At 44.1% G+C, this 24925-nt stretch overlaps 1 protein-coding gene across 1 annotated transcript; it reads left to right on the top strand.

Moving 5' to 3' along the window:
- Positions 1 to 14104: 14104 nt before the first annotated feature.
- Positions 14105 to 21439, top strand: LOC128696428 (uncharacterized). Its single transcript, XM_070080426.1, has 2 exons — positions 14105 to 14124; positions 20018 to 21439. The coding sequence occupies exons 1-2, from the start codon at positions 14120 to 14122 to the stop codon at positions 21279 to 21281; spliced, it is 1269 nt and encodes a 422-aa protein (XP_069936527.1). The 5' UTR covers positions 14105 to 14119; the 3' UTR covers positions 21282 to 21439.
- Positions 21440 to 24925: the final 3486 nt, after the last annotated feature.

The raw sequence follows: 24925 nt of genomic DNA, 5'->3' as shown, positions 1-24925 counted from the left end.
AGTGGAGGGATACCAGCTTAGTATCAGTGGAGGGATACCAGCTTAGTATCAGTGGAGGGTACCAGCTTAGTATCAGTGGAGGGTGCCAGCTTAGTATCAGTGGAGGGGTACCAGCTTAGTATCAGTGGAGGGGTACCAGCTTAGTATCAGTGGAGGGTACCAGATTAGCATCAGTGGGTGGATACCAGCTTAGTATCAGTGGAGGAGTACAGCTTAGTACCAGTGGAGGGATATTAGCTTAGTATCAGTGGAGGAGTACAGCTTAGTATCAGTGGAGGGGTACTAGCTTAGTATCAGTGGAGGAGTACAGCTTAGTATCAGTGGAGGGTGCCAGCTTAGTATCAGTGGAGGGTACCAGATTTTTTTCTCCTTCAGCCAGAGATCAGTGTTTGTGTACATTTCGCCTGCTCTTGCGAATTCCTTGCATATATATATATATATATATATATATATATATATATATATATATATATATATATATATATATATATATATATATATATATATATATATATATATATATACATATATATATATATATATATATATATATATATATATATATATATATATATATATATATATATATATATATATATATATGTATAAAATGTGTGTATGTGTGTATGTGTGTGTGTGTGTACGTATATATTTCTAAAAAAAATTGTGGATTTCCTGTCAGACTGCTTCAGTCAGGGTAAATTCCCTCTCTCCCTGTGAGTGGCACTGGCAGCGCTGGGCTGCAGTTTGCTATTAACAAACTTCAGCTCTGAGTGAACGCTTGACCATTCAAGCTGACATAGCTTTTGAACACATAGTATCCTTAAGACACCTACTGTCCCTGTTCAGCTAACAGTAAATAGTTCCCTAGACGTTACCCGCTTGGTGTAGGTCGCATCCTGGGTACAAAATTAACCCAAGTTGCCAGAAATGCTCTGCATAACCAGGGCTTTCTATATAGTATGTCAGTGATGTCAGCTGTGGTCTGTGTAAGTTGTATCATGTACTTGTAGAAATAAAGATTGTTATTATTATTATTATTATTATTATTATTATTATTATTATTTTAGCGGAATACTTGACGATATCTTCATTGCTTTACTAAGACTCTCAGCTCAGGGTGTCAAATTTCATTACCCGCTATAAGATAGGCTGTGTGACGGACTCTGACAGGGGAGAACACAGCTGATGCTGGTTCCCACCGAGTAAGTATTACTTTGTTTAAGGTGGGAACACTACTGATGTATGTAGTTTTGGTTAATGTGAAGAGTATCGTTGATTATCTCCCTCCTTCTCTTTCTCTCTTTTCCCTCTCCCGCTATTTTCACTTTCATTTTACCTCTGCTTCTCTCCTTTCCCCTTCATACTCTCTCCCTCACGTTCTTCATTGCTCTCTCTCCCTCCTCTCCCTCCTGCCAAGCGGCACACAAGTCTGTCTCTCTGCTTGCCTCCCACAAACACCTCCAGTTCCACCAACACATATTTCACACAGCCAGTGTGTGTGTGTGTGTGTGTGTGTGTGTGTGTGTGTGTGTGTACGGAAGGAGGAGGATGAAATAAACATATGAGCTAGAAAAGAAAGAATTACTCTCCTACCCACTTCAGCTCTGTCTTCCGTATTGCAAAAACATTTAAGCTGTCGCAATTCGAAAACTAAGTCTCTCTCTTTCACACACACACACACACACACACAATATATATATATATATATATATATATATATATATATATATATATATATATATATATATATATATATATATATATATATATATATATATATATATATATATATATATATATAATCCAGAGGGCTGAAGAGGGGTTGTTGAGGTGTAAAATCTGTGATGGAAGGAAGACAGGGTAGGGGTCGGCCTAGGAAAGGTTGGAGGGAGGGGTTAAAGGAGGTTTTGTGTGCGAGGGGCTTGGACTTCCAGCAATCATGTGTGAGCGTGTTAGATAGGAACGAATGGAGAAAAAACGTTTTTTAGGACTTGACGTGTTGTTGGAATGTGAGCAAAATAACATTTATGGAGTCAGGGAAACCGGCAGTACGGACTTGAGTCCTGGAGATGGGAAGTACAGTGTCTGCACTCTGAAGGAGGGGTGTTAATGTTGCAGTTTTATAACTGTAGTCTTAGCGTTCCTCTGGCAAGACAGTGATGGAGTGAATGATGATGAATTTTTTTTCTTTTTCGGGCACCCTGCCTTGGCGGGAGAAGGCCGATGTGTAAAAAAATGTAAACAAAAAAATATATGTGTAAAACAACCACGGGGGGAGTTCAATAACAACTCTAACCGTGGTTGATGATGTGTTGCAATCAACACATCATCAGATGCTTTCGATGTTGCAGAAAAAATAGAGGAATTCAAAGCAAATACACTTGGACGCAAAGACGCTTCCTCTGAACGTATTTGCTTGGAATTCCTTCTTTTTCAGCAACATTACAAACTGCTGATGTGTTGATTACAACACAAAAGGCCCAGATCTGTCGTTCAGTTCCCCCCGAAGTTGTTTTGGATTTTGCTTTTGTATCGCCTGTTCGCGATTATTGCGTAATATATATATATATATATATATATATATATATATATATATATATATATATATATATATATATATATATATATATATATATATATATAAATATATATATATATATATATATATATATATATATATATATATATATATATATATATATATATATATATATATATGTAAAAATTATAGAGGAATAAGTTTACTGAGTATACCAGGAAATGTGTACGGTAGGGTTATTGTTGAAAGAATTCGAGGTAAGACAGAATGTAGGATTGCGGATGAGCAAGGAGGTTTCAGAGTGGGTAGGGGATGTGTAGATCAAGTGTTTACATTGAAGCATATATGTGAACAGTATTTAGATAAAGGTAGGGAAGTTTTTATTGCATTTATGGATTTAGAAAAGGCATATGATAGAGTAGATAGGGGAGCAATGTGGCAGATGTTGCAAGTATATGGAATAGGTGGTAAGTTACTAAATGCTGTAAAGAGTTTTTATGAGGATAGTGAGGCTCAGGTTAGGGTGTGTAGAAGAGAGGGAGAATACTTCCCGGTAAAAGTAGGTCTTAGACAGGGATGTGTAATGTCACCATGGTTGTTTAATATATTTATAGATGGGGTTGTAAAAGAAGTAAATGCTAGGGTGTTCAGGAGAGGGGCGGGATTAAATTATGGAGAATCAAATATAAAATGGGAATTGACACAGTTACTTTTTGCTGATGATACTGTGCTTATGGGAGATTCTAAAGAAAAATTGCAAAGATTAGTGGATGAGTTTGAGAATGTGTGTAAAGGTAGAAAGTTGAAAGTGAACATAGAAAAGAGTAAGGTGATGAGGGTATCAAATGATTTAGATAAAGAAAATTGGATATCAAATTGGGGAGGAGTAGTATGGAAGTGAATGTTTTCAGATACATAGGAGTTGACGTGTCGGCGGATGGATTTATGAAGGATGAGGTTAATCATAGAATTGATGAAGGTAAAAAGGCGAGTGGTGCGTTGAGGTATATGTGGAGACAAAAAATGTTAGCTATGAAGGGAATGTATGAAAGTATAATAGTACCAACACTCTTATATGGGTGTGAAGCTTGGGTTGTAAATGCTGACGCAAGGAGGCGGTTGGAGGCACTGGAGATGCCCTGTTTAAGGGCAATGTGTGGTGTGAATATTATGCAGAAAATTCGGAGTGTGGAAATTAGGAGAAGGTGTGGAGTTAATAAAAGTATTAGTCAGAGGGCTGAAGAGGGGTTGTTGAGGTGGTTTGGTCATTTAGAGAGAATGGATCAAAGTAGAATGACATGGAGAGCGTATAAATCTGTAGGAGAAGGAAGGCGGAGTAGGGGTCGTCCTCGAAAAGGTGGGAGGGAGGGGGTAAAATAGGTTTTGTGGGCGAGGGGCTTGGACTTCCAGCAAGCGTGCGTGAGCGTGTTCGATAGGAGTGAATGGAGACGAATGGTATTTGGGACCTGACGAGCTGTTGGAGTGTGAGCAGGGTAATATTAAGTGAAGGGATTCAGGGAAAGCGGTTATTTTTATATATACGGACTTGAGTCCTGGAAATGTGAAGTACAATGCCTACACTTTAAAGGAGGGGTTCGAGATACTGGCAGTTTGGAGGGATATGTTGTGTATCTTTATACGTATATGCTTCTAAACTGTTGTGTTCTGAGCACCTCTTCAAAAACAGTGATTATGTGTGAGTGTGGTGAAAGTGTTGAATGATGATGAAAGTATTTTCTTTTTGGGGATTTTCTTTCTTTTTTCTGTCACCCTGCCTCGGTGGGAGACGGCCGACTTGTTGATATATATATATATATATATATATATATATATATATATATATATATATATATATATATATATATATATATATATATATATATATGCAGGACAAGCCATTTCCACCCTTCCCTTCCCCGTGACTTGTCTGCATAGTTAAGATCGCCCGTCTGCGATTGTTTGCACACACACACACACACACACACACACACACACACACACACACACACAGTCTTGTTGCAAACCTTTGCACTTTCTCTAATTTCTTGACGTGCTTGACTAGGAATCCACACCTAGTCAAGCACGTCAAGAAATTAGAGAAAGTGCAAAGGTTTGCAACAAGACTAGTCCCAGAGCTACGGGGATTGTCGTACGAAGAAAGGTTGAGGGAAATCGGCCTGACGACACTGGAGGCCAGGAGGGTCAGGGGAGACATGATAACGACATATAAAATACTGCGCGGAATAGACACGGTGGACAAAGACAGGATGTTCCAGAGATGGGACACATACACAAGAGGTCACAATTGGAAGTTGAAGACTCAGATGAATCAAAGGGATGTTAGGAAGTATTTCTTCAGTCATAGAGTAGTCAAGTCGTGGAATAGTCTAGAAAGTGAAGTAGTGGAGGCGGGAACCATACATAGTTTTAAGGCGAGGTATGATAAAGCTCATGGAGCAGGGAGAGAGAGGACCTAGTAGCAATCAGTGAAGAGGCGGGGCCAGGAGCTATGAGTCGACCCCTGCAACCACAAATAGGTGAGTACAAATAGGTGAGTACACACACACACACACACACACACACATATATATATATATATATATATATATATATATATATATATATATATATATATATATATATATATATATATATACATATGGGTGTGAAGCATGGGTGATGAATGTTGCAGCGAGGAGAAGGCTGGAGGCAGTGGAGATGTCATGTCTGAGGGCAATGTGTGGTGTGAATATAATGCAGAGAATTCGTAGTTTGGAAGTTAGGAGGAGGTGCGGGATTACCAAAACTGTTGTCCAGAGGGCTGAGGAAGGGTTGTTGAGGTGGTTCGGACATGTAGAGAGAATGGAGCGAAACAGAGTGACTTCAAGAGTGTATCAGTCTGTAGTGGAGGGAAGGCGGGGTAGGGGTCGGCCTAGGAAAGGTTGGAGGGAGGGGGTAAAGGAGGTTTTGTGTGCAAGGGGCTTGGACTTCCAGCAGGCATGAGTGAGCGTGTTTGATAGGAGTGAATGGAGACAAATGGTTTTTAATACTTGACGTGCTGTTGGAGTGTGAGCAAAGTAACATTTATGAAGGGATTCAGGGAAACGGGCAGGCCGGACTTGAGTCCTGGAGATGGGAAGTACAGTGTCTGCACTCTGAAGGAGGGGTGTTAATGTTGCAGTTTAAAAACTGTAGTGTAGAGCACCCTTCTGGCAAGACAGTGATGGAGTGAATGATGGTGAAAGTTTTTCTTTTTCGGGCCACCCTGCCTTGGTGGGAATCGGCCAGTGTGATAATAATATATATATATATATATATATATATATATATATATATATATATATATATATATATATATATATATATATATATATATATATATATATATATATATATATACGCTGTAAGTGCAACTGTTCTGGATGTTACTTTACAATCCACAATGAGACAGAAATAAAGTTGATCTGCAAATTCGACCCCCAACTGGAGGGTTTCTTGTTAAATTCTTACTGGCAGTGTGCGGTGGTCACTGTAATTCTAAACTTAGCTTACGTTTTATAATTAGTCCCATGTTCACTCGTTATCGTAGTTTGTTAACTCTGATCATTGTCGATTACACGAGGTTCATTAGTACGCCATCCACGTAGACAATGTCAAGGATTCATTATTCCTAATACCTAGGCATTTAGGTCACCAATATTTCCATTCGTAAACACAGTTAAATGCATATTACTGTTATAATTATTTGGGTTTAATGACCACAGGAACGTGAGCCGTATAGAGCCGTGCCTCCCCGCACCCAAAACTGACCAGAACGAACAAATTAAAGCAATAAGCGATTCTGAAACTGTAGTTGTGAATCACATTCAGTAACTGCATAGGGTTTTATGACGTATTAAACTTATGTTAGTTATTCTGTCTCCCTTCCTCCGTAACCAAGGAAGGGAGAGGGAGGAGTGGGAATAATATGTGCTTGGCGACCCATAACAATCATGTCGACAAGAAAGGGAAGACAAAAGTCCCATATAACTTGCATTTACAAAGAGAAATGTGTATCTCACACTCAGGATACATACACGGAGATGTGCCGTGTATATCGCTAGTTTATATACCGCCAAACTTTCATCTAATCCCTTTCTTAGTGATTTTTTTTTTTATATTTTATTTAAAAACTTTACAGCTTGATATTAAATAAGATATAAAATGGATACAGTAGGATCCTCAATCCTACACAACATACACTAACCAATTATTAACAACACATTGTAACTGACATAAAAGAGGTTACCCATATACACACAAAATTTTCCATATAACATACTATGATAAACAATATAAACTATAACTATATAAACTATATAAAATATAAACTATATACAACTTTCAGATTTGTATAGTTAACATACTATGACTGACATATGACAAAGGTTCACAACCTTCACAGGAGATAATCAGAGTAATAACCTACATCACAATCTCAGTTAAAAACAATCACATGCTTTTCCCAAAATTAACCCCTATACAGTAAGAAGTACCTACGCACATCCATACGTGCCTCACTACAATCTCTCTTTAAGCATTGAAAAAAAATCAAAATCAAATCCTAAATAAAAAATCAAATCCTAAGCCTCACACTTATACTAAATAAATATTAACAAATATTACTAAATATTAATACAGCCTCTTCCACCGGCTGAGCACATTACATAAAGTAAGAGACTAAACCATACTGTCCCATTACAACTTATTAACGAGGCATTACAAATTTATGGAAGTCATTATCGTTCCATCTCGCAGCAACTGGATGAGCACATTATATAATGCTAAAATAAAGACAGTACACTCGCTAAAAACCCACAACACTCACCACAAACATAATTTAAAAAACCTCTCATTGCGATACAATTATCGCACATGAAATATGCCCAATAAAGGCTATAAACGCACGCTCTACATAAGCCCTAAAGCTCTTCACGGTCTTAAAACTATAATCTTGACACCATTCACACTTAATACATGAAGAAGGTCATGACGACCCTGACACATCAAACACAGAATTCTCCATTCGGTACTACGTAATTACTTGATATCCCCTTTGGTTTCTGTGCCCACTTGCATGCTACATACACGTATGCCACTCATCTACACCTTCATATACCCACATACACCTTGCTCACACCCCTCCCCAGGAGGCGACCCCGCTGTGTCCCCCTGAAAACCCCCTTCCCGTATGTAATCCCCAACCCCCCCCCCTTACTCACTCAGCCCAAGTTGTAGATTGATGAGAAACCCTAACGTTAACATTCTATATCCTTCCGAAAAATCCTTCTCCCACCTCCTCCCATACAGTTCTCTATTACGACACATCGTACGATAAACCGTTACCGCTAGTACCCGCCTCCGCACCTCACAATTCCCCCTCCCCCTCATCACCCACGATATATATATATAATCCACTATTATATAATCCAAAGCTCTTATAACACTCTCATCGAACCCTCCCACATCTAGGCTTAGTGCACGCAGAACCGACACCCCTCTGCCCCCCACCCCCTGTACTACCCTACTTAACCAATACCTAACACCCTCCAGTTCCCCACAAAAGTATACTGCATGGAACGCCGTCTCATCCTCCCCACAGATTCCACACCTTCCGCCCACAATTACCCCTCTGGTTCTTAAAACCTCCCCCGACGGTAGTATGCCATGCAAAAAACGATACATTACCTCCCTTACCCTAGGCTTTAACTTCAACCTGCTAAACCTATACCAAATACTCGTCCATGCGTACATGGGGAACAATCCCTCAACTGGTACAACAATCCTGTCTGCAAGCAGCTTACACAAAACCCCTACTCGAATTTTCCTGGGTTCTTTAACCAACATCAAAGCCCTCAAAATAGTTTCACATTCCCTCAACTCCACACCACCATACAACTTACCCAACCTATCATATACTTTTCCCAGCTGCCCTCCACTCACACCTTCACGCAAAACCTCCCATTTAAGAAACACACATTTAATCCTCCTTCTCAGATCCATCAACCCCAACCCACCCTGGCGCACAGGTAACATTACAACCTCTCTCCTCAGCCAATCGCACCTTGAACCCCACAAAAAGTTAAACACTTGTCTCAGAATTCCCACAATCGCCGTCCCTGTTAATGGGAACACGGCTGCTACGTGCCAAACCTTACTATACAATAATACATTTATAACAATCACTCGTTGCACGAGAGTCAGATGATGAGGTCGCAATGCACCCAGACGCCCCTGAATCCTTTCCATTAATCTATTCGAGTTTTCCTCCCGAGCAGCTTCCAAATCACCCTTATAGGTGATACCACAAATTTTTAAAGACACCGTTTGTTTTCTCACAACGTTACATCTCCCCCCCCCCTCCACCCAATCACCCAACCCCATGATCATTGACTTCTCTCTATTTACCTGCATCCCTGTTGCATTTCCGAACTGTTGCACAATATCATCCAAAACACCCAACGTCATTCCCTCTCGAACCAGGACTGTTGTATCGTCTACGTATCCTATTATTCCCGGCCACACTTTCCCTACCCCACCCCCCCTACCTCCACTCGTGTCACATACACAACGTTCAACCATTCTATAGAAGGGGTCCTGAATGCACGCAAACAACATTTGTGACATGGGACACCCCTGCCTAAGTCCCCTACCCATTACAATCTCCTCCCCCAAACATCCATTAATCTGTACCCTCATCTTGGCTCCATTGTACAACGTGGTTACCCAATTAACTATTTCATCCCCATAACCCTGCCTCCTAAGTATAGCTCCCAATGCTCCTCGTTCCACCCTGTCATAGGCCCCCTGCCAGTCTAAAGCCAACAACGCCGCCCTCCCTCCCCCCCCTTTTGACTCCACAAAACTTCGCAGTATTCCATGACCCTCAATCATCGACCTTCCAGGCAAACCATACTGCGTTTTCGAAACCACTCTCCCTACCACACATTTGAACCGATTACCCAAGACTTTAGCGAACAACTTATAATCAGCACATAACAGGGATATGGCACGGTACTCCTTGAGGGTGTGCTGCCCCTTACCCTTCTGGACCAACACTACAACTGCTGTTGCTTGCTTGTCCCCCATCACACCCTTCTCCTTCATCTGATTAAATAACCTACCCATGAAACCCCTTATCACCTCCCAATGTTGGAGATAAAATTCAGCTGGGAGACCGTCTATTCCCGGTGCTTTGCCTTTCCTCATTCCCTTTAAAGCCAACTCTATTTCCTCCTCTGTTATTACCCCCCCCTAAAGCCTTTCTATCACTATTCCCTAAATTACACGTCACATACTCACACACCTTCTCTAAATCCACATTTCCCACCTTCCCACTTGTCCAATACCCTTCATACCATTTATCCGCATACACACACATTCCTTTTGTCGTTAGTATCTCCTGACCCATTCTATAACCCCCCGCCATCTCGTGTACCTCTAACCTCGGAATAGCTGTAACCTGCTGTCTTTGTTTTTGACGTCGCAACACACACGCCGATGGTTTGTCTCCACAAAGCACCTCCTCTACCCCTGCCTGCACCCTTACCGCTTGAAACCTCTCATTTTGTAACTCCCTCAGTCTCCCCTTGACCTCGACAAGCCCCCTTCCCATAACAGCCCCTTAACCTGTCCTCCAGATAATTTGAAAGCCCATATTTAAAATCATTTATACGTTTGCCCACCCCCACATAATATTTCCTAATCCTTTCCTTGGCAACACAATCCCACCATTGTACGACATCTTCCACTCCCTGTGCCTCCTCACTAAGCTCCTTCCATAGGACAGAAAATCCCTCTAACCCCTCCTCATCACTCAATGCACTTATATTTAATTTCCAGTAACTCCTGTATATTTCCGCAAGCGCCTCCCACCCAACCTCCACCAACACTGCTCTATGATCTGACCATGCTACTTCAACAGTTTTGAAAGCTCTCACTACAACCCCGTGAGAAAGATACACTCTATCTAACCTCGCTGCATACCCTCCCCTAACAAATGTATGCTCTGTCTCCCACGCCCCCCCCTCGAATTCGTCTCTTAACCTAATATCCCTCAATAAATCCCGTAGGGCCACCGACACATAACCTGCCCCTTTCGGTTCCACATCAGCCCTCCTAATGACGCAGTTCCAATCACCTCCTACTATTGCCACCTCCGGTAATGCACGGAAAAAAAACACAAGGTCCTCGCACACAAACTCCTGCTTCACCTGTACGTTATTCTCTGCAGGCGCATATACACTAATAAAAGCCACACGTTTTCCCATCCACAAACCATCTACGCGCAGCACCCTTCCCCCTCCCCCCCCTCACTTCTCTGCAAAACAAACGGGCTCACCTCCCTAATTAAGATACCCACCCCCCCTTTCAAACGGGCAGATGGCAGGTTTACCACCTGAAACCCCTCCATCTCCAACACCCTACCCTCCTTAAAATTGTGCTCCTGTAGGAACACAACATCCACTCTAAATTTATTCAGAAACATTCGAAACCATTCTCTCTTTATACTATTACACAAACCATTAACGTTTACTGTCATACACCGGAGGCCTATTAAAGTTTCCACCCCTGCTTCCTCTCTTCACTCTTCCGATGGCCACCAGAATGTGTGGGACCACTTGTCACCTGCACACTTCCCTCTCTCCCCCCCCCTTCTTTCGGTGCCTCCTGTCATGGCCACCACTACCTTCACCTTCTGCCCATATTTGCTTCCCAGTCCGCTGCGCTGGCGTTAGGACATCATCTGAATCCGATGCAGCGGCTCTCTTTCTTGTGACAGGCGCATCCTCCATGGCTTGGTCTGGGGATGCCTCACAATGTACCTCTACCTCCACTGTACACAGTGACAAAGATCTCGGTGACACCTCAGTCACGCTGTCACTCCCTTCGTCCGAATAGTTCTGTTGTTGATGCCCCACAGCCTTCACCTCGTCTTCTACTACCCTGCCAGGAGCAGCCACCTCCTCAGGCGGTGACAAGGACTTCAGAACCTCGGCTAATTCCTCCTCAAGTTCCAACACTTCCTCCTGTACTTTTTGCTCAACCCGATCCACTGGAAGTGTGTCTGGACCAGGTAACTGGTCAAGGGCCTCACCCTCTCCCCCAGCCTTATACGCCTCATCCACTATCTCGCTCCATAGACGACCACGCCCTCCTTCACGTCGTTGATCAACACCTGCTTCCCCCGGTGTAGAAGCGGATGTCTCCGCCCCTGGGCCAGGAGCTCGTTGCCGCTTCCCACACTCCGCCGCTATGTGATCATATTCCCCACATAGTCGGCAGGTACGCCTTTGCCCCGCGTATGACACCATGACCTGTGTCCTGAATTCCTTTAGGTACACGTAAGATGGTATGGGGTGTCGCAATGACATTTTTAGGTTAAAAGTGCCCTCCGGCATACCTGTGTAGGCACCTGACACCCACTTACCATGCTGGGCCAAATGAACAGTTCCGTATTCCTCAAATACTTTTCTGATATCTGTCTCATCCGCCTCAAAGGGGACATTACGCAATTTAATCCATGTATAATGTCTGGATACATCGATCATTCTCACACGCACAGCTGGTGTTGCATCAAGACTTACGTCCTGAAAACGGTTGACCAACGACTCGTAAACCGTTGCTGAGAGCAGTTTCACAAAAAATCTACGTGCTCCGTTCAATGCTACGCCGTACAACTCTCCATCCTGAATTCCATACGTGTCTCTGATGATTTTAGGTAGTAATACCTGGGCTGAGGCTGGCGTTATTGCCCCACTGAGAAGTTCAACACCGACAGTGTTAATCCTGCGTCTATAACTGCACGCCATGTTGACTAATGGTAGTTCTCCTGGTCTGACGACATTATTATTATTATTAAAGATTAGCCGGTATTCTCCCGGCCCGGGCCTTTTCCAAGTGGTGGCCCGGCCTTGGCTCCCTCTTTAGGGAGTGTCTGAGACCGAAGTCTCCCATGGGAGAAGGCACAAGTACCTCCTCATCTTTGGGACCAACTGTCCCCAGGCCTAGCCACAAGCCAGGCCTCTCTGGTCTGTCATCCCCGCCCCAAAGGAGCAAATGGGAATGACAGTCTTATGAGCTAAAAGCTCGGACTTAGGCACCTACCCTACCCTAGAAGGGTTAGGCATGGTATCGATGTCTGACGACAGTTAGTTAGTTAGTTAAAGATTAGCCGGTATTCTCCCGGCCCGGGCCTTTTCCAAGTGGTGGCCCGGCCTTGGCTCCCTCTTTAGGGAGTGTCTGAGACCTAAGTCTCCCATGGGAGGAGGCACAAGTACCTCCTCATCTTTAGGACCAACTGTCCCCAGGCCTAGCCACAAGCTAGGCCTCTCTGGTCTGCCATCCCCGCCACAAGGGAGTTAATGGGAATGACAGTCTTATGAGCTAAAGGCTCGGGCTCAGGCACCTACCCTACCCTAGAAGGGTTAGGCATGGTGTCGATGTCTGACGACAGGTTAGGTTAGGTAAAGATTAGCCGGTATTCTCCCGGCCCGGGCCTTGTCCAAGTGGTGGCCCGGCCTTGGCTCCCTCTTTAGGGGGTGTCTGAGACCTAAGTCTCCCATGGGAGGAGGCACAAGTACCTCCTCATCTTTGGGACCAACTGTCCCCAGGCCTAGCCACAAGCTAGACCTCTCTGGTCTGCCATCCCCGCCCCAAGGGGGCAAATGGGAATGACAGTCTTATGAGCTAAAGGCTCGGGCTCAGGCACCTACCCTACCCTAGAAGGGCTGGGCATGGTGTCGATCGTCTGACGACAGAGGCGCGACAAGCACCACCTCACACTACTGCTGTCAGGGAACTTTCTTAGTGATTGAAGTGTAAACGACAGGTGGTGCACAGGTGACATGCAGCCTTATTGACCATCATGTAGTCGATAGGTTTCAAACCTAATAAATCAAGCAACGAAAACACGATAAGCAGATCATGGCACTAGTGTCCAAAGTGCAGTAATACCTCACCAAGACTGCGGACTCACATCAAACACATCTCTTCCTGTATACGCTGATTATTGAGTTTCAAGGTTATTCAGCAGAGGAGGGTCATCAAGGCAGTGTTCTCGTTCACTACCTTCCAATACCTCGTTCCCACGTGTGGGAGTACGGGGATTATGGTTAACTGTTAAGTAAATATATATAACGGAGATATGTAACCCTCCACCTGTATTTGTACATGTTGCTCTCAGTATACACACACATCAAGAGAAATATATATATACAAATATACACAATACGTTGTGTATAAGCTGTCTACTCGTTGTTATTAGTCTGTGTAGTAATGTGTCACATTTTCTTTAATTACAAATTCTTTTACAAATCGAGTGAAGTATATTATTACTTACAATTTATTAATAGAATTATACAAGCTATTACTTTATTTTCTACTTAATTTCCAATAAAACTTTTATAAGACATTTATACCATAAGGCTATATTAAGTTGAATTTAGATAATATACTCTGGTAATTAATTCTATCACTAAAAATAATTTTAAAGTGTAAATTCTAACATTAAAAGTTATCATCGCTGGGATTTTTAATATGGCGTAAGTTGTATAGTGTTCTTCGATATTTTATTCTCGTGGATGTTTATTGTTGTGAGAAGTTGTTTATACGCTTTGATGTCGGTCAAGATACGCGATACCTGGATAGAGTTCTGGGGGTCAACGCCCCCCACGGTCCGGTTTGTGACTAGGTCTCATGGTGGACCAGGGACTGATCAGCCAGGCTGTTACTGCTAGCCGCACGCAGCCCAGCATGCGAACCACAGCCCGGCTAGTCAGGTACTGACTTTAGGTGCCTGTCCAGTGACTGCTTGAGGACAGCCAGGGGTCTATTGGTAATCCCCCTTATGTATGCTGGGAAGCAGATGAGCAGTCTTGGGCCCTTGACAATGTGTTCTCTCTTATCGTGCTGGTGACACCCCTGCCACCAGCACTTTGACGTCACAACTACCCTCCTGTTAGCTCAGGTTACTACGTCATTCAAAACTTTTCCTCGGCTTTCTAACTTCTGTTAGAGAGACCTGTTGATGGATGTTTGGTTGTACCGCAAGGATGTTGTAGTCTGCCCGCGTCCCCTCGAACCTAACATATCCAGGTCCCTTTTATATTGTCACCCCCTTAGTGGTGCTCGTGTGTTGTGTGAGGGGATTGTAGACTCGTGCAAACCTAAGATTGAAGAATTAGGCGCAGATGATGCACGTGTCTAATTCTTCATCTTGTCGGTATTGTATATACATGTACAAATCTAAGAATAGTGGAGCGTTGCAGTAGGTTTGCTGGTCCATGGTAGGCAGGTCTGCCTCTCACCCCACCGTGCCCAGCAGTATACTTGTCTAGCCTACCTAGCTAACCAAACCTGAGTCGCGCTGCCTACTAGTTTCTCAGGTTCCCTCTTTCTCACCGCATGAGAAATATATATTTGTGGTGACAGTTGCGCCTCTCACCACCCAGGTCCGGGAATCGAATCACTGAATTTAAAAGAAAAACAAAGACAGTAGTGAATGGAAATACAAAGAATACATCTCTAACATGACTATCAAGCAGTCCGCACAGATCGTTAAAATACACCAATATGTGGTATATTCACTGTGTATACAAGTGAGTATACCAGACTTTTATATTTTTTTTTATTTAAAATATACAATATACATGCATATCACACATTGACGTAATCACAATACATGAAACATTTATAAGAAAACATCCTTATAACTAACGGATGACAACCTGCCTCTCAACATACATAATAAAATGGCCACTAGCCAAAAACTGACATTTGTATTCATATCTTGTATGAAACTGAATATATAAACTAATGCTTTGGCCTCTTACTGTACATTGTAATATTAGCATTTTATGTACCTAAACATTCCGTAGCTATTCATCCCCTAATTTTGTATGTTTTATTTAGAGCACAGATATACAATATACATGTAATTATATATGATTGATTATATATGATTGATTGCATATAATTAGGCAGGTATAGCGTTTAACTTTTCTCGTCACACTTCTCGGTATTCTGAACACTAATTGGCACTGTACTTGTTACTCTACTTCTTAATACTATACTGTTCTTCTTGCTGCACTTCATGATACCTCACTGCTCTCACTGTTCCAGCTCAGGCGGGTGGGATTCAGTGCAGCCTTAGTTTCCTCACTTAATGATTTCGTCGTGTGTGTGTGTGTGTGTGTGTGTGTACTCACCTATTTGTACTCACCTATTTATGGTTGCAGGGGTCGAGTCTTAGCTCCTGGCCCCGCCTCTTCACCGGTTGCTACTAGGCCCTCTCTCTCCCCGCTCCATGAGCTTTATCAAACCTCGTCTTAAAACTGTGTATGGTTCCTGCCTCCACTACGTCATTTTCTAGGCTATTCCACTGCCTTACAACTCTATGACTGAAGAAATACTTCCTACTATCTCTCTGACTCATTTGTGTCTTCAACTTCCAATTGTGGCCTCTTGTTTCTGTGTCCCCTCCCTGGAACATCCTGTCTTTGTCCACCTTGTCTATTCCACGCAGTATTTTATATGTCGTTATCATGTCTCCCCTGACCCTCCTGTCCTCCAGTGTCGTCAGGCCGATTTCCCTTAATCTTTCTTCATAGGACATTCCCCTTAGCTCTGGAACTAACCTTGTCGCAAACCTTTGTACTTTCTCTAGTTTCTTGACGTGCTTTATCAAGTGCGGGTTCCAAACAGGTGCTGCTTACTCCAGTATGGGCCTGACATACACGGTGTACAGTGTCTTGAACGATTCCTTACTAAGGTATCGGAATGCTGTTCTCAGGTTTGCCAGGCGCCCATATGCTGCAGCAATTATCTGGTTGATGTGTGCTTCCGGAGACATGCTCGGTGTTATACTCACCCCAAGATCTTTCTCCTTGAGTGAGGTTTGCAGTCTTTGGCCACCTAGCCTATACTCGGTCTGTGGTCTTCTGTGCCCTTCCCCTATCTTCATGACTTTGCATTTGGCAGGATTAAATTCGAGAAGCCATTTGCTGGACCAGGTGTCCAGTCTGTCCAGGTCTCTTTGAAGTCCTGCCTGGTCCTCATCAGATTTAATTCTCCTCATTAACTTCACATCATCTGCAAACAGGGACACTTCTGAGTCTAACCCTTCCGTCATGTCGTTCACACACCAAAAATAGCACTGGTCCTAGGACCGACCCCTGTGGGACCCCGCTCGTCACAGGTGCCCACTGTGATACATCATTACGTACCATGACTCGTTGTTGTCTCCCTGTCAGGTATTCTCTGATCCATTGCAGTGCCCTTCCTGTTATATGCCCCTGATGCTCTAGCTTCTGCACTAATCTCTTGTGAGGAACTGTGTCAAAGGCCTTCTTGCAGTCCAAGAAGATGCAATCAACCCACCCCTCTCTCTCGTGTCTTACTTCTGTTATTTTATCATAAAACTCCAGAAGGTTTGTGACACAGGATTTGCCTTCCATGAATCCGTGCTGGTTGGCATTTATACTCTTGTTCCGTTCCAGGTGCTCCACCACTCTCCTCCTGATAATCTTCTCCATAATTTTGCATACTATACACGTCAATGACACAGGTCTATAGTTTAGTGCCTCTTTTCTGTCTCCTTTTTTAAAAATGGGAACTACATTTGCCGTCTTCCATACCTCAGGTAGTTGCCCAGTTTCCAGAGACGTGTTGAAGATTGTGGTAAGTGGCACGCACAACATATCTGCTCCCTCTCTAAGGACCCACGGGGAGATGTTGTCCGGTCCCATTGCCTTTGAGGTATCGATGTCCCTTAGCAGTTTCTTCACCTCCTCATCTGTATGTATGTCGTCCAACACTTGTTGGTGTATTCCTTGCTGGTGTCCCCATCTGGTCTGTTCCCCAAGAGTCCTTCCTGACTCTACTGTAAATACTTCCTTAAATCTCGTGTTGAGCTCCTCACATACCTCTTGATCGTTTCTTGTGAGTTCTCCACCTTCTTTCCTCAGCCTTATCACCTGGTCCTTGACTGTTGTCTTCCTCCTAATGTGGCTATACAACAGTTTCGGGTCAGATTTGACTTTCGATGCTATGTCGTTTTCATACTGTCGCTGGGCCTCCCTCCTTATCTGTGCATACTCGTTTCTGGCTCTTCTACTAATCTCCTTGTTTTCCTGGGTCCTATGCCTCCTGTACCTTTTCCATTCTCTGTTGCACTTAGTTTTTGCCTCCCTACACCTTCGGGTAAACCAAGGACTCGTTTTGGTCTTCCTATTATTTCTGTTTCTCTTGGGAACAAAACTTTCCTCTGCCTCCTTGCACTTTGTTGCCACATATTCCATCATCTCGTTTGCTGATTTTCCTACCATTTCTCTGTCCCACTGAACCTCCTGCAGGATGTTTCTCATACCTGTGTAGTCCCCCCTTTTATAGTTTGGCCTGACCCCTTCAGTTCCTGTTACCTTCTCCACTTGTAACTCTACTATATAATCAAAACTCAGCACCACATGATCGCTAGCTCCAAGGGGCCTCTCGTAAGTGATGTCCTCAATGTCTGAACTGCTCAGGGTGAACACAAGATCCAGTCTTGCTGGCTCATCCTCCCCTCTCTCTCTGGTTGTGTCCCTGACATGTTGATGCATGAGGTTTTCAAGTACCACATCCATCATCTTGGCTCTCCATGTTTCGGGACCCCCATTTGGCTCCAGGTTTTCCCAGTCGATCTCCGTGGTTGAAATCGCCCATTACCAGTAACTTTGCTCTGCTCGAGTGAGCTCTTCTTGCCACCTCAGCCAGTGTGTCCACCATCACCCTGTTGTTTTCTTCGTACTCCTCTCTTGGCCTCCTGCAGTTCTGTGGTGGGTTATACATCACTCCAATGACTACTTTATGTTCTCCGGACTGAATTGTACCTACAATGTAGTCTCTTTCTCCAATCATGTCCATGCCTTCCATTTCCTCAAATCCCCATTGGTGTTTTATGAGCAGTGCAACCCCTCCTCCCCCTCTACTCCTTCTATCTTTCCTCAGGATCTGATATCCTGTTGGGAAGATTGTGTCTGTTATTGTCTCAGCGAGTTTTGTTTCTGTGACTGCTATGATGTCTGGGGATTTTTCACTGATTCTTTCGTTCCACTCCTCATGTTTATTCGTTATTCCATCCGCGTTTGTGTACCAAACTTTCAGTTTCTTTTCTATCATTGTGGTCATGCAAGAATATTGGGGTTGGGGGAGCGAGAGCCTTGGTGGGGGCCTATATGGGGCTGTGGTGTAGGTGGGGTTTGTGATGATGGGGGTGGGGTCGGAATGCCCATAAGGGACAGCTGTTGGGGTGAGGTTTGTGATATGGGGGTTGGTGGCAGAGGGAACAGTGAGTGGGTTGTAGTATAGGTTGCTCAGTTGCGTTGGGAATGTCGTGGTTGGAGTCTTTTGGTGGAAGATTCTGTGGGGTGTGTTTGCCCCTCCTCCTGTGTCTGGGTCCTGCTCATCTTCGTCATTGCCTCTCGTTCCTCCTTGCGTCTCTGTACCCTCTCTTTCAGTGTAGTCCTTTTGTCTTGTGTTCTGTCGCGGTCGAGGTATACTCTCTGGTACCCCTGTTTGTCCCTCAGTCTTGCTTTCTCTTGCAGAATCCTGGTTCGAACTGATTCTTCCTTGAAAATTACTTTGACAGGCCGTATCCTTCCACTCGCAAACCACCCAATTCTCTGAAAATTTGTCACCTGGGTCATATCGCCCTCACCTATTGTTTTCATGATGCCTTCAATCATTTTTTTTCCTCCTGTTTTATTTCTTCAAAGTTGTCCCCCTTGGCTTCTTGGAGCCCGTACACAAAAACTGACCTCGCCCTTTCCTCCTCCCACTGAGTCTCCATCTGCTTCCTCTGAGGCATTTTATTTCCTTCCATTGACATGTTCTTGCCTTCAGTCCCTGTCATATCTGAAACTTCTATTCTCAGTGAACGGTCTTTCATGACCAGCTGTCCCTTGCTACTGTGTGTGTGTGTGTGTGTGTGTGTGTGTGTGTGTGTGTGTGTGTGTGTGTGTGTGTGTGTGTGTGTGTATATATATATATGTGTATATATATATATATGTGTATATATATATATGTGTATATATATATATGTGTATATATATATATGTGTATATATATATATGTGTATATATATATATGTGTATATATATATGTATATATATATATATATATATATATATATATATATATATAATCTCCATATATCTGTATACTCTTCAGTTGACTTTATAATTTTTATTGTAAGAATTAGAGTAACTTTGTTAGTTAATCGTTGTAGTCTATCAGCTACACAGGATCATGCAGACCGTCACCTTTTCACTTCCAGTTTAGATTGTTTCCTGTTTCCTTAAGCGATGTATAACCTTCACTACTTTAGAGCTTTCTCCTGATTATGCAAACACTGTTTCTTTTATAGTTATAACAATGTCGACAAATTTTTTTTTCCAGCAAACAGGAATGGAGTAACAGCGAAGGTAGTGATAAGCAAGTGGAGGTCACTTCAGGAAGTGCTTTCATTCTGGAGGCTATCACTGCCCTGAAGGAACGCAATGGTTCCACGCGTCGCTGTATCCTTCGGTACCTCAACGAGGCTTACGAACTGAACGAGAGGGCGCGCAATCACCTGCAGAAGGCCTTCCAGAACTGCCTTGCTTCTGGGCTTATCGAGCAGTGCAAGGATGATCGAGCCGCCAGCTTGTACAAGATCAACGCCCAGAAGGCTGCTGTTGAGAGCTCCACTCAGAAGGCTGCTGCTGAGAGCTCCACTCGGAAGGCTGCTGCTGAGAGCTCCACTCGGAAGGCTGCTGCTGAGAGCTCCACTCGGAAGGCTGCTGCTGAGAGCTCCACTCGGAAGGCTGCTGCTGAGAGCTCCACTCGGAAGGCTGCTGCTGAGAGCTCCACTCGGAAGGCTGCTGCTGAGAGCTCCACTCGGAAGGCTGCTGCTGAGAGCTCCACTCGGAAGGCTGCTGCTGAGAGCTCCACTCGGAAGGCTGCTGCTGAGAGCTCCACTCGGAAGGCTCCTGCTGAAAACTCCACTCGGAAGGTTGCTGCTAACAAGGCCTCTACTAGGAAACCTGCCCGAAAGCCCACTGCTGCAAAGGACTCCACCGGGATGCCTGTTGGCGAGGAGCAAGAGGTTACCCTCAGGAGATCGTCCCGTAAGAAAAATCTTAAAGGAAAGCCCACTGAAAGCCCTGTTGCTGAGAAAGATACAACCAGGAAGCCTCGCGAGAAGGTAGCCGTCGGCGAGAATCGATCTGAGAATCCCAACGAGGAAGCTGAAGGCAGCACCACCAAGAAGATATGCAACCACCCGTCGTACTCACAGATGATTACTGCCGCCATTAGGTCCCTCGATGAAAGTAAAGGTTCATCACGTCAGGCCATTCTCAAGTACATTCTCTCCACGTTCGCTGTGAACGAGAAAATGGTGAAAATTAATCTGAATGTGGCTCTTAAACGCGATGTCTTGTCTGGAGATCTTGTACAGGTTACGGGCAAAGGAGCCTCAGGTTCTTTCAGACTCAAGCGTTCGAAAACAGAACCTGAGGGTTCAAAAGCCGGGCCTAAGTGTTCGAAAGTAAAGCATGAGAGTTCGAAAACCAAGCCTGAGAGTTCGAAGGACAAGCCCAGGCATTTGAAAAAGTCAGGAAAGTCACGAGGCCTTAATAGCAGTACGCGAGAGCGTACGTCATGTACGTACGTACATTAAATTTTATTTTAGTTTTTAATCTGAGGTCACCATTGGGTTGACCAGTATCAGTGATTTATTTTTATTGATTTTTTTACTGATATTTTATGCTCCCGTTTTAATTCCGGTCAAAAATATTTCTCGTGTGTGTATATATTAACTAATAAAAACAGCTTTGCTTTTTTTAATAAATCCAAGTTGTTTGCATATATGTGAAATGTAAGAGGTCAGTGTGGCTCAAAATCCTGCACGTTTTGCCCATCTGTAGTTACCATCCCCCCCGTCCACCTTCAAGGAGGGTTGGGGAAGAGGTGCCTTCATGGTGGTGAAGGGCTCTTGATCTGAGGAACTGGAGCTGCTATCCCCTTGGATCGAATCTGATTGCCTCCCATTCCCTTCCGTCCCCCCAGGCCCTCGTATGACTCCCCTACGGGTTTAGTGCTTTCCGTATGAGTGGAATGTAGAATTTCTCCATCCTGTCATCCCAGCATCCTGTCATCCCAGCATCCTGTCATCCCAGCATCCTCTATCCTGTCGTCCCCTCATGGAAGGTTCCTTGACGCTGGTCAGGGGCTCATGATCTAGAGAATTGGATCTGTGCTCCAGTTCCCTGAACTGAGCCTGAATACCTTCCATCTTTCCCCCAACATGCGCTGTATAATCCTATGGGTTTAGCGCTCCCCCATGATTATAATAATCCATCCTATCATCCATTTCTTTCTCATTCTGTCATGTCTTTATTCTTGCCTTTTCCAGCCATTCAACCTCTCGTTCATTTTCGATTTTGAGTGCGTAACCCCCCCCCCCTCAGATTCTCTGCTCTCTCCTCCCTTTAACCCTCTTTCTTTTCTCTCTATTCACAGAAGGTTTAGCGCTTCCCCATGATTATAACAATCTATTCACACAAGTTTTCCTTCTCTGTTTTTCAATCTTCCTCTTCGTTCACATTCTATCGCTAATCTCCCCCTCTCTCCGTCTCCCCTCCTTTCCTCTCCGTCTCCCCTCCTTCCCTCTCCACTCCCTTTTCTCCCTTCTCCACTCCCTTCCTTCTCCACTCCCTTCTCTCCCATCCCTCTCCACTCCCTTCTCTCCCTTCCCTCTCCACTTCCTTCTCTCCCTTCCCTCTCCACTTCCTTCTCTCCCTTCCCTCTCCACTTCCTTCTCTCCCTTCCCTCTCCACTTCCTTCTCTCCCTTCCTCCCCTTCTCCCTGGTTCCCTTCCTCCCCTTCTCCCTGGTTCCCTTCCCCTCCCCTGCAGGTCAGCTGAGGCCAATACTCTCAGTCTTGACAAATGTTGACACTGTTAGTTTAAATCTCTTGAGGCTGAGATATTTTTCTCAGCGCCGCCTCCTGAGTGGACACGTTTGTTGTATACAAGATGCCGCCCTTGTTGTATTTATACATTCTTGAAAGCCACTTGTATAATACAATGTTGGAAGCTGCTTTCCCTTGTGTTATAATGCCTGTATTTGCATTATAAATTGTCGACAACTATTGTAATGTATATTGTCGAGAATCTCTCTCTCTCTCTCTCTCTCTCTCTCTCTCTCTCTCTCTCTCTCTCTCTCTCTCTCTCCCCCTCTCCCCCTCGCGCGCGCATACACACACACACACACACACACCGGTGAAGACGCGGGGCCAGGAGCTAAAACTCGACCCCTGCAACCACAAAAAGGTGAGTACAAATAGGCGAGTACACACACACACACACACACACACACACACACACACACACACACACACACATGGGGGTTGACCTAGGGTTTCACATGCAGTAAACTGGAGGTATCCTCTTCCTGGGATCAAACTTGGTTTCCTCCTTACTGTGTGACCCATACGCGTTTGGGGCTTTCTCGCTAGTATGATCCCTTCAGGGGGAGCAACCCGATGCAATTAAATCGCTCATGATCCGAGGGAATGGCGATATCTTCCCCTTCCTTGGCTTAAACCTGATTAGCTCATAGGCGCTATATGACACATACGAATTTAGCGCTTCCCTCTGATTAAATAATAACAGGTTGCCTTGAAGGAGATTATCTGAGAGATGACTCCGGGGGGAGAGACTATCTCACCTCAGTTTCTGACCCCAGATGCTGAGGATGCTGCCTCAGTCTCTTGCAGGAGATTATTATAATAATCCGTAGGGTTATACAGCGCCTGGGGGGGAGGGATGTGGAAGGCATTCAGGCTTAATTCGGGGAACTGGAGCACAGACCCGATTCCCTAAATCAAGAGCCCCTCACCATCATCAAGGAACCCTTGCAGGAGAGGGTATGAGAGATGGCTCGGGTAAGGATGCTCCCGTATCAAGGGGTGGCTCTGCTGCGTATAACTCAGGAGGGAAGGCTGTCTCGCCGCGGTCTCTCACTCGAGATAATCTGGGAGATGAACTCTAGTATAGATCGATAGAGATATGATTAAAGCGCTCTCCCAATATATGTTCTGGAAAGGTTTTTCTTTCACAGCATAAACTCTCGCAAGATTCACGCACTTGTAAGGAAACTGAAAGTTGCGTTTTACTCCCTCCTACATCCTTACCAACTGACTTGACGATGGTCGAAGATTAACCGAAACGTCGCCTAAAGCTTCCTCTTAAGTGTGGGTTATTAGCGAATTGTTCCACTCGTGGTATTGTGTCTGAGTCGTGAATCCTCTCGGTCATGGTATTGTGAACTTGTTGGGAACTAAACATTAAAACACATGGAACTGAACTCTCCTCCAGGTTGAGAGACTGACCACCTCAAATCCTTTTTCTCCAAAGTTGATGGACTGATTGCATCTTTATTTCACTATTATACTTGCTTCCGCTGTATAGCCCTTGTGGCTTAGCGCTTCTTTTTGATTATAATAATAATATACTTGCTTCCTTTATATTTGACTGAAGAAGCCTACCGTGTAGGCGAAAAGTTTCGTCAGTAAAGACATTCAACTGTTGCACATGTGTCTTAATCTTCATCCTGTCCGTATTTTACACCGTTCCCAACAATAGTTCTAAATTGCTGCGCTGGTGGTGTTTTGACTCCTGCTTCTGGCAAGTTGTAATCCATAATGGCTTACCAAGAAGATTACAGAAGCCTCCGCAAAGCCCTGAGAGGAAAGCCAGGGAGAGGACTCAAAGAGGTTAACAGTGCGTTGTTTGGGAGCTTGCTGCTTGGGGAAGATGGGGAGGTAAGATGAAAGAGAGAGATAACTGGCTGTTCACTTTCTCAAGAGAGGGGAGAAAATAATATTCCTCCATGACTTAGAGATTCATTTACCGCTCTCCTGAGGCCAATATAACATTTCATGCTGAGAGAGTCACTTTCCTCACTGCCTCAGAAGATAACCCAGAGATAATGACGTGAATATTCAGGGAAGATCATAATAATCTTCATATAACAAATGAAGTGTTGAAAAAATCAAACTCAGTTTAATAAACAAATGGTTTAAAGTAAGGAACATTAAAGTCCATCACTTTAATTGCTCGGATATCAGGAATAAAAACAAGAGTGGAAGATCATCCTAGCTGAAGCAGAGGTTAGAAAAGAACATCAGTAAATCATTTAGGACTGACTTGGAGGTTCACAGCGACAACACTTTCCTCAGGAGTGTCGAACACGAGTCCGGATCTCCAGGAGTAACAGCTGTACAGCTGGTAGATGAGCAAGACAAGCGTACCAGCTGGGT

This window comes from Cherax quadricarinatus, unplaced genomic scaffold (assembly GCF_038502225.1).
Source record: "Cherax quadricarinatus isolate ZL_2023a unplaced genomic scaffold, ASM3850222v1 Contig437, whole genome shotgun sequence".
NCBI classification, from domain to species: Eukaryota; Metazoa; Arthropoda; class Malacostraca; order Decapoda; family Parastacidae; genus Cherax; species Cherax quadricarinatus.
This window is presented reverse-complemented; position numbering and strand designations above follow the sequence as displayed.